General features: G+C 46.7%; 1 protein-coding gene across 1 annotated transcript; it reads left to right on the top strand.

The window, feature by feature from the left end:
* Positions 1-5,488: 5,488 nt before the first annotated feature.
* Positions 5,489-10,240, top strand: ZBED4 (zinc finger BED-type containing 4). Its single transcript, XM_069489631.1, has one exon. The coding sequence runs from the start codon at positions 5,541-5,543 to the stop codon at positions 9,051-9,053; it is 3,513 nt and encodes a 1,170-aa protein (XP_069345732.1). The 5' UTR covers positions 5,489-5,540; the 3' UTR covers positions 9,054-10,240.
* The last annotated feature ends 1,210 nt before the right edge of the window (positions 10,241-11,450 follow it).

Here is an 11,450-nt window from a genome sequence, read left to right on the forward strand (position 1 = left end):
AATGAAAAAAATTTTTAAATCATAGACTAATATCATAAAAATAAATGTAAAATTCCTGTAAAATTTTACCCAGTCAGATCCAGCAATATATAAAAAAGTATAATATTCCATGACCAAGTAGGACTAATGCCAAGACTGCAAAGTTTGTTTACCATTCAAAAATAAAACAGTATAATTCCCCACATTAAGAGAATAGTGTTTCTTAAAACTTAATTATAATGCTACCCCTCAAATATTTTCTTAATAGATTCAGATCTGCATGTAGTATGCCCATTTCTCCACCCATTTTGTTCATAATTTTTTACTTTTAATTTATTTGGAAAAGGGGTCTCACTGTGTTGCCCAGGCTGTCCTTGAACTCCTGGGCTCAAGCAGACCTCCTGCCTTGGCCTCCCAAGTAGCTGGGACTGTAGGCACATGGCCACCGTGCCCAGCTTTTACCCTTTTTAAAAAAATTCAGATCCAGACAAGTCTACCCGCTTTTAAGATCTACTTATCCATCCGCCCTCCCTTTGCATTCTGCAGTGTCTTTACAGTGTGTCTGTGCTTGGATTGGAATTCAAATAGTCCTTTTATTTAGTCTGGTGTACTTTATGCTTCCATTACTTCTAGAATTGTAATCTCCTCACATACTGCCCGTCTCTGACCTTTGTATTTTCTTCTGTATGACTCTTCTCTTTCATATTTTTCATGTTTTCTTGTCAATACTGGTTTCTCAATAATTTTCTTAGATCTGGCTTCCAGCATATTAATTTTTTCCCACTGATTTTAATTAACTGTCTCCTTCATTTTGATTTTAATTCCAAAATTTATAATTGGTTTTTTAAATTATTTTTATTGAGATATAATTCACACACCATAAAATATACCTTTAAAAAGTATATTCGTAAGTTTTTAACCATCATCACTCTATATTTCCAGAACTTTTAATCACCTCGAAAAGAAACTGAATCTATTAGGAGTCACCCTCATGCCCCTCTTGCTCGAGTTCTGGGCAACTATGAATCACTTCTGTCTCTATGCCTTTGCCTATTTTGGACATTTCATACAAATTCAGTCATATAATATATCATCATCTGGTCAGGCTTCTTCCACTTAGCTTGATGTTTTCAAGGTTCATCCATGTTGTAGCATGTATCAGCACTTTGTTCCTTTTTATGCCTGAGTGGTACACCACTGTGTGAATAAATTACATTTTTTAATCTGTTTATCAGTTGATGGACATTTGAGTAGTTTCCACTTTTTGGTCAATGTAATACTGCTGTGAATGTTCATGTACAAGTTTTTGTGTGAACATAGGTTTCCATTTCTCTAGAGTGTATAAGTTTTTGTGTGAGTGCCGTGGCGTCAGCCTAGCTCCACAGCATCCTCAAACTCCTGGGCTCAAGGGATCCTCCTGCCTCAGCCTCCTGAGTAGCTGGGACTACAGGCATGCGCCACCATGCCCGGCTAATTTTTTTCTATATATTTTTAGTTGTCCAGATAATTTCTTTCTATTTTTAGTAGAGACAGGGTCTCGCTCTTGCTCAGGCTGGTCTCGAACTCCTGACCTCGAGCGATCCTCCCACCTCGGTTTCCCAGAGTGCTATGCTTACAGGCGTGAGTCACCTCGCCCGGCCTGAACATAAGTTTTAATTCCTCTAGGACATATACCTAGGAGTGGAATTGCCAGGTTGAATCACAACTGTGTTTAATTTTTAGAGGAACCGTGAGACTGATTTCCAAAGTAGTTGTCCCATTTTACATTCCCATTAGAAGAAAATGAGGATTCCCATTTTTCCACATCTTCATCTATACTTCTTATTGTCTATCTTTTTTATTATACCCATCTCAGTAGGTATGAATTGGTTTCTAATTTTGGTTTTGATTTGCATATATTTCTAATCCTAATTGTTCTGTGTGATTCTTTTCCAAATCTGGACAAGACTGTTTTTGGTTTTTGCTCATTTTTCTTTGTTTTCTGTATTTTGTTTTTAAAAAAGTTTATATATATTTATATGCACACACATATAATTGTAAATGTGAAATATATTAGGTCATTAAATATGAAATGTCCAATTTCAAATCAAAAGTTTAGTTTATTAAATCTCAAACAAGAAGCAGTACAAAGTATACACCTAAACTATCGACACAGTTTTACCGTCTTAACAGTAGCTTGTTCATGCCAGCAGTACAGCCTGGAGAGCCAGTGGTGATGGAATCGGGAAAGGCATTTCCCACAGCTTGTGGAGAACTGAATACTTTTCCTTGCAAGAAGTGGTCCAAAGCCTGGAAGAAGTGGCGGTCAGTTGGTACAAGGTCCGGTGACTACAGTGGGTGACAGAGAGTTTCTGAGTCCAGCTGCTGTGTTTTGAGCAGTGTTGTTTGTGTGACATGTGTTGAGTGTTGTCTTGCAAGAGGATTGTCCTGTCTGTGTTGACCAGTCTCAGCTGATTAATCGCGAACATCCTCTTCATTTCATCCAATTGGTTGCAGTAAACATCCTCTGTAATTGACTGACGAGGTTTCATGAAGCTGTAGTGGGTAATACCAGCGCTGGACCACCAAACATACACCGTTAGCTTTTTTTGATGAACATTCGGTTTTGGTCTGTGTTTCGGCACTTCATCCGTGTCCAACCATTGTGCCGAATGCTTGTGATTGTCAGAAAGAACCCAATTTTCCTCACACGTCACAATATGGTGTAGAAATGGTTCGCCTTTATGTTGTGACAGCAAAGAAAGGCAAGCTTCCAGACAATTTCTCTTATGCTCGTTTAATTCATGTGAGACCCATCTATCCAGCTTCTTTACCTTGCCCGTTTGTTTTAAATAGTCCAATATTGTCAGAATAGTAACGTCAAACCTTGCTGCTAATTCACGCATAGTTGAGCTGGATTCGCTTCCATGACAGCTTTCAGCTCGTCATTATCCACCTTGGTCTCAGGTCGCCCACATGGCTCCTTTTCAAGAGTAAAATCACCAGAACAGAATTTCTCAAACCATTGACGTACTGTGCGTTCATTAGCCACGTTTTTCCCCAGACACTTTGTTGATATTTTGAGTTGTGTGCACTGAATTGGTTCCATGACGGAACTAATACTCGAAAATAACACGAAGTTTTGACTTATCTGTAGTTTCACAAAAATTGCTCTTAAAAAAATGTGAAAGATAATCATAAGCCAAAACATGCCTTTGAAAGACTGAGGATGTACCTTCACAATAAAAATAAAACAAGACATGTCAAAGTGAAATGTCAGAGAGAGTAACTATCAAACTTAGTACTTGAGGAAATCAGACATTTCATACTTAATAACTTAATACATAATGTGTTAAGAAATATAATTATATATAATATATAATTATTTTGTATCTTGTATGTGTTAATTCCGGTAAGGCAAGTCCTTGGTGTTTTAAATCTGTTGTTTGTTGCTTTTGCTGACTTTCACTCATGGTGGCTTGTTTCCTTGTGCATTTAGTGATATTTTATTTTTATACGAACTTTTTATTTTGAATTTTTATCTGGCTGAACTTTGTGGAATTCGCTATTAGGAATTCTTTCAGCTGAGCATGGTGGTTCTCGCCTGTAACCCCAGCATTTTGGGAGATTGCGGCAGGAGGGTCACTTGAGGCCAGGAGTTTGAAACCAGGAACACGTTCTTTCAGAAACAGCCTGCACTCGTTTCTGGTGGAAGCTCGCAGTTTTTATTAATCCAGGAACCCTTCATTGGGTGACCATACATCGTGCTTTGTCTCAGACAGGTTTGGCTTAAGACTGTTGTCCCCAAAATAGTATTGATAGCACTTCCTTTCCCTCTCAGTCACCTGGGTTTGGAAAGTAACTCATGTGGTTACCCCGTGACTCTGGTTCCTGCACAGTTCGATAGTGGGCGTCGGTGGTGGCCTGACGTCGGTCTGGCTGGTGCTGCCCTCAGCCTCTGTGTGCACAGCCGGCTCCGGCCGCGCTCGCCTCTCCCGTGCACTGCTGCCTCCGCCTGTGTCCCGGGGAGACTCTCCCACTTCCTTGTATGCCCAGTAGCATGTTAAAAATAAGTTACAAGTTTTGTAGAGTCTGGTTTCATTATAGTGAAATACTCCTGTAGTGTTTGTTGCCATATTGCCACACTGGCCACTGCTTTTATGTATGTGTTTATTTATTTCCTTTTTTAGAGACAGGGTCTCGCTCTGTCGCCCAGGCTAGAGTGCAGTGGCACCATCATAGCTCACTTCAGTTCAAACGATCCTCCTGCCTCAGCCTCCCAAGTAGCTGGGACTAACTTCTTTGTTTTTTGTAGGCCTGGGGTCTCGCTATATTGCTTAGGCTGGTCTCGAACTCCTGGCCTCAAGTGATCCTCTCACCTTAGCCTCCCAAGTACTGGGATTACAGGTGTGAACCACCACGCCTGGCTGGTACTTTTTTATTAAACTGCTCTACTCCTGCTCCACACGCCTCACCACGCCTCACTGTTCCTGTCCTGCTCTTTTATACTTTCATAACATTACGCACCGTCACTTCTAGCATCTGCTGCAGTTAAAGTCTCGCAGTTCCTGGCGATTGTTTTCTCCCCTGTGGGCTGCAAGGCAAGGCCCTGGGCCTGTCTGTCTCTGCGCGGCGCTGCCTGCACGGTCACTGACGGAGGGGCCTTCCCAGCAGTGCACAGAAAGGTTGGCTTGGGAGGTGCTTTACTCTCCTGGACTTTTATCCTTTCCTAGGTCCGGGGAATCTTCGTCGCCTTTTTTTATATTGAGTTTTTAGTCTGTGAATTGATGGGTAGCTGGAGTTGTAAAAATTCCCGTTTTGTGTGTTAGTTCTTACAGCAAGGCAGAGTGAATCGGTTTTGAGGAATTCAGCTTCGCTGATTGTAGCAGCTACACGTACCTCCAGTAAACTGTTTGAAGAGTGAAGGCATAAATTCTAGAGGAAAATGACTGCTTTATACCATTGTCGGTTTTCATTCATGTTCCCGCAGTCCTTTATTGATAGACCATTTGCATTTGAATTCATGTCTTTACTTTTTGCCTATTGAGCACTGTTGGGGTATTTTTATCGTGTAAGTGGATTGTTGAAAGTCAGGAGACAAGTTTTTCTATTCCAGTTTTCCATTGTGTATATTCTTCTGTGCGTAAGTAGTCCAGTGTATCCATAACAGTATTGATTTAAAATGTATGATTTAGCTCCGTGGTTAATTTGATTTCATCTTTCCTAGGTAAGGCGAGAGGACCATGTGTGTGCTGTCAGGACGGCAGGCGCACACGCAGCCTTTACGACAGGAAACAAGTCTCCACTGCGTGCGTTTTTGTCCACACCATGAAGTATGTAACAGTAGGACTCCTGGAAAGCAGTGGCCTGTGCTCTAAGATGACGCGCTCACCTGAGCTGTGTGCTCTGTTGTTCAGTAATGTTTATGATCAGCCATATTCATAGAAACATCCCGAAAGATGGAATTGTTATGAAAAAGTACAGATAATCTACATTTAGGGGCACAAATGAGCACTTGGATCAATTTTTTATTAACCTAAGATATTCATATGATGAAGCAGCCAGAATAGTTATGGTCAGTCATGGAGAATAACCTGGAAACTTGTCCCAAAGGGGATAGTGATTTTGTTTCTGATAAAATAAATTTTAAAATAGAAGACGATGACGATGATCCAATGCCTACTCACAGTTTGGGAAGAGTGGACTTTAAGAGGGAGCAGGAGGACGTGAAGCAGACAGACAGCAGCGATGAGCAGGCAGAGGCCAGACAGACAAGCCGTAACGGGAAGCCCCCCGGGAAGTACTTGCCCTCCGAGAGCGAGGATGACTACGGGTCTCTGTTCTCCCAGTACAGCAGCACACTGTACGACGTAGCCATGGAAGCTGTGACCCAGAGCCTCCTCTCCGGCCGAAGCATAGGCTCCAGGAAGAAATCTCCAGCTTGGAAGCATTTCTTTATCTCCCCTCGGGATAGCACTAAAGCAATATGTATGTACTGTATGAAAGAATTTAGTAGAGGTAAAAACGAGAAAGACTTGAGTACAAGCTGTCTCATGAGACACGTGCGGCGCGCACACCCCACCGTGCTCATTCAGGAAAACGGAAGCATCTCCGCCGTGTCCTCGTTCCCTGCCCCTTCACTCCTGCTCCCGCCACAGCCTGCAGACGCAGGAGACCTCAGCTCCATACTCTCGCCCATCAAACTGGCCCAGAAAATGGCACCCAAGATCCCATCCCCTGATCGAATAACAGAGGAATCTGTGTCTGTAGTTTCTTCGGAAGAAATCTCCTCCGACATACCTGTTTCTGAGAGGTACAGCCGAGAAGCCCTGGTGGGGTCGTCTCCCCACCTCCCCACTCTCCATTATGATGAAACTGGAGAGAACACAGTGGAGAAAAACCTTCCACTGCCAAAGAGCACGTCTGGGTCCAGAAGAAGGTCTGCCGTCTGGAAGCACTTCTACCTGTCGCCCCTGGACAACTCCAAGGCCGTCTGCATTCACTGCATGAACGAGTTCAGCAGAGGGAAGAACGGGAAGGACCTGGGCACCAGCTGTCTCATCAGGCACATGTGGCGAGCACACCGCTCCATCGTGCTGCAGGAGAACGGGGGCACGGGCATCCCCCCGCTGTGCTCCACCCCTCCCACCCTCCTGCCCGCCCTCCTGCCTCCGGAGGGGGATCTGAGCTCCGTGTCGTCGTCCCCAGGAAAACTGGTCAAAGAGTCCCCTTCCGCGTCTTCCTCTCCTGACCGGCTGACCGAAGACCTGCCGTCGCATTTGAACCCTGGAGACGCGCTGATGGAAGCTGTGTCGGTGCTGTCGTCCTCGGACGATGTTGGGGAGGCCTCGGCGTCCTCCCCTGAGAAGCAGCCGGCCCACGGCTTGAGGCCTAGACTGTTTGAGTCCGGTGCTGTCTTCCAGCAGAACAAAAAGGTCATGAAGAGACTGAAGTCGGAAGTTTGGCATCACTTCTCGCTGGCCCCCATGGACAGTCTCAAGGCAGTGTGCCGATACTGCAGCTGCGTCATCAGTCGGGGGAAGAAGGGTGACGTGGGCACCAGCTGTCTGATGAGGCATCTGTACAGACGCCATCCTGAAGTGGTCGGGAACCAGAAGGGCTTTCTAGGTGCAAGTCTGGCAAATTCTCCGTATGCTACTTTGGCTTCTGCAGAAAGTTCCTCCTCCAAATTAACAGACTTGCCAACAATGGTCACAAAAAATAATCAGGTTATGTTTCCAGTGAACAGCAAAAAGACCTCCAAGCTGTGGAATCATTTTTCTATTTGCTCTGCAGACTCCACGAAAGTCGTGTGCTTGCACTGTGGCCGGACGATCAGCAGAGGGAAGAAGCCCACGAACCTGGGCACCAGCTGTCTTCTGAGGCACCTGCAGCGGTTCCACGGCAACGTGCTGAAGACCGACGTCTCGGAGACAGCGCAGCCCTCCTCTCCGGACAGGCGTGTGCCGCTGAGCACAGAACCATCAGGAGCCTCCTCCTTCGATGACACCAATGAGACGTTTTATGATTCTCACCCAGTTGCCAAAAAAATCACTAGTCTCATAGCCGAAATGATCGCACTTGACCTTCAGCCATATTCCTTTGTAGACAATGTTGGCTTTAACAGGCTGCTCAAATACTTGAAACCTCAGTACTCCCTGCCCTCCCCGTCTTACTTCTCCAGGACGGCCATCCCAGGTATGTATGACAATGTGAAGCAGATCATCATGTCACATCTTAAGGAAGCTGAGAGTGGCGTGATCCACTTCACTTCTGGAATATGGATGAGTAACCAGACCCGGGAGTACCTGACCCTCACAGCCCACTGGGTCTCCTTCGAGTCGTCGGTCCGCCCACATTGTGAGGACCACCACTGCTCAGCACTTTTAGACGTGTCACAGGTGGATTGCGACTACAGCGGCAACAGCATCCAGAAGCAGCTGGAGTGTTGGTGGGAGGCCTGGGTGACCTCCATCGGCCTTCAGATCGGCATCACGGTGACCGACAATCCGAGCATAGGAAGGACGCTGAACGAAGGGGAGCACACGAGCGTGCAGTGCTTCAGCCACACGGTCAACCTGATCGTGAACGAGGCCATCAAGAGCCAGAGGATGGTGCAGAACCTGCTCAGCATCGCACGGAAGATATGCGAGCGGGTGCACCGGTCGCCCAGGGCGCGCGAGAAGCTGGCGGAGCTGCAGAGGGAGTACGCGCTGCCCCAGCACCACCTTGTTCAAGACGTCCCGTCCAAGTGGAACACGTCACTTCACATGCTGGAGCGACTCATCGAACAGAAAAGGGCCATTAACGAGCTGTCGATCGAGTGCAACTTCAGAGAGCTGATCAGCTGTGACCAGTGGGAGGTCATGCAGTCCGTGTGCCACGCGCTGAAGCCCTTCGATGCTGCGAGCCGGGAGATGAGCGCCCCCGTGTCGACCCTCAGCCAGGTCATCCCCATGATCCACATCCTCAACAGGAAGGTCGAGATGCTCTTCGAGGAGACGATGGGCATCGACACCATGCTGAAGTCCTTGAAGGAAGCCATGGTGAGCCGGCTGTCCGCCACCCTCCACGACCCCAGGTACATCTTCGCTACACTGTTGGACCCTCGTTACAAGGCCTCCCTGTTTACAGAGGAGGAGGCGGAACAGTACAAGCAGGATTTAATCAGGGAACTAGAAATACTGAATTCTACCTCAGATGACACGCTTGCCTCCAATGGGTGTGACACAGGCTCCCCATCGAAAGACTCCGCTGGAGAGGAGAACCTGTGGTCACTCATGGCCAGGATGAAGAAGAAAGATCTGAGAGAGAAGTTACCTGAAGACATGGTGCTCGCGTACTTGGAGGAGGAAGTGCTTGAACACAGCTGTGACCCGCTCGCCTACTGGAACCTAAAGAAGTCATCCTGGCCGGGGCTGTCAGCCTTGGCCGTCAGATTTTTGGGCTGTCCCCCAAGTATCGTCCCTTCGGAAAAGCTGTTCAACACGCCCACTGAGAACAGTGGCTTTGGCCAGTCCAGGCTCATGATGGAACATTTTGAAAAACTCATCTTTTTGAAAGTGAACCTTCCCTTAATCTACTTTCAGTATTGAAGCTCACAGTGGAGCCCCCAGACCGGAGGCGCTGTTGCTTCTTAGGCATTAGCAGCTGGTGCCGGGGCTGTGACTCTGCCCGGGGCCACGGACGACGTCAGACCAGGCACTCTCAGGGCCGCTCTCCAGCTCTCGCCGACGTGTCTGCAGGTGCCTTACTCCTCCCACTCCTTCAGGCCAGGTATCGCGGTGTGTTTTTTAAGAAGTCCGCTAGAAATAGCTGTACTGTCCACTATGAAATACGATGACTAGGGTTTAATTCATAACTGTAAAGTTTTTTAAAAGTTGGGGTTTAGTAATTTGTTTTACTAGAATGGCAGAGAAGATGTAAATAATTTTTATTCTGTAGGCTTTTTACTCGATTATGTAAAAACCACAAATCAGGTACTGTATTTTAGTTAAACATTGCTTTAATTGCAACAAGACCGCCTTTGTGGCTGTCCAATGAAATCTGTAAATAGGAGGTGGAGGTCAAGCCATCCTGACTGAGCAGTTTTTAACTGCAGGCTCTAAAATATGTCTAGGAGTACAGAGAATATTCTGGAAGGTAACTGTTTACTACAACAGAGACGTGGCATTTGAAAACTGAACTTCGATACATCATGGAGTGTCAGTTACGTGGTTACTTGGTAACAAGAATTTTCCCATTTCAGGTTTTTGCATTTAGGTTTTACATGGTCAGTTAACTCAGAGCCCAACTGTTTATCAGGAGCACCTTTGAAATTTGATCCACATTTGTAGATTCACGCTCACTGTTTAGCCGCTGCTACTATGACACATTCACAGCAGACGGTCTGCTGTTCACGTCTCCATGCCTCTGATCAGTGTCTCTGTGCTAGGAAGCTATCCTTTAAAATGTGTGCACTGATCAAATTATGTGTAAAACTCTTTTTAGAAGAGATGGCTTATTAACAGGGAAGAAGCTGGTCATATTACAGTTGTAAGAATATTCTTAGGTGTTTAGATTTTTTTTTTTTTTTATGATAGGGAAGATTCAGCCATCGCTGGGATATTTTAGAATCCCAAGGACATCAGAATGAAGTATTGGTTGTCAGAGTCTTTTAATAATTATGTCTTCAGAATTTTTGCTTTATCTTAAGGTTAAGTTTCTCATTTCAAACCAATTAAATATTCTGGGTGAGACAAATCACTCATTTGCCTACAACTTTTTAGAAAAGTTACTGTTTTGTTAAAATACTGTACCTATGCTTAATCTAAATTTGCATTGACTGTTTTAGTGTATTTATAAATGGTGAACTCAGTTTCTGAAATTAAACTTTTTATTTGCAATTTTCTAGTGCTGGCAGACACTGGCTTTTTATTTTTAGGACATAAAACAGGCGTTCTCTTTGGGGCCAATGTCTAAGAACCACACTGACGTAGCGTGTGAAGTTCCCCTGTCACCCCGGGGCGGACGCTGCCAAAGCGGAGATGTGATGCTCGCAGTGGCCGTTCTGGTCACGGTGCTGGTGATGACGGGAACTGTCCAGAGTGAGTGTCGTTCCGAGTGTGGTGCCGGAACGGAAGAGCCCAGTGATGGCTGTGCCCTCTCCCGCAGCAGCTGCACACTTGTTCCCTGAGACCAGCCTGTTTCCAGAGAGCCCAGGGAGCGCGGCTCAGGGACAGGCCACGGGAGGTGGATCCCCGACCCCCTACCCTCGCTACCGGCCCTGGCACAGCTGTCGTAGGGGGGGCTGTGGACAGGAAGGGGGCCACGGTTCTTGCTCAGCCTTGGCCACGCCAGCTGCAGGATTGTATCTGGGATGGCAGCAGCCTCAGAATTCTGGGACACTGAGCTTCATGACTTTTCCCTCCCAGACAAGTCAGTATAACTGGCAGAACCGTCTCCCGCCAGGCGTTCAGCAGTGAAGCGCCTGCCTTCTCCAGGGCCCGAGCCAGTTTCTGGGGCGCAGCGGTGACTGCTTGTGCAGAGCCGTGGTTGAGGCCCAGGAACGATGGCAGACCGCAGCCCCCAGGCCCGGTCTGGCTCGGTGCCTGTTTCTCTAAGGAAAATTGTCTCGGCATCTGTAGCCATTTGTGTACCTGTTGTGTATGGCTGCCTTCACGCTGCCACAGCAGAATTGGGTAATTGTGGCAGAGATCACGGGCTGGAAATGCTACTTGGCACTTCTCAGGACAAGTTTCTTGGCCCCCGCGCTAGCCTGCCTTTCTGTTCTGTCTTTCAAGTCCCATCCCTGCTGCTGGTTTCAGTTGAAGTGTTCTCGGGGGGGACTGCAGGTAAAACACGGGCTGCTTTCGCTCCGCGGAAAATACAGCCCCTCTGGAGTGACGTTCGGAAAGGTGTCCCACCTTGTGCGTCCTGTTCCTTGGGGCGGTGGGCGTCGGTGGGGGGCAGGCCCTCCTGGGCACCGAGGACGTGGCCGAGCTGTCCCGGCT

The sequence above is a fragment of the Eulemur rufifrons genome, chromosome 16 (genome assembly GCF_041146395.1).
Source record: "Eulemur rufifrons isolate Redbay chromosome 16, OSU_ERuf_1, whole genome shotgun sequence".
Lineage (NCBI taxonomy): Eukaryota > Metazoa > Chordata > Mammalia > Primates > Lemuridae > Eulemur > Eulemur rufifrons.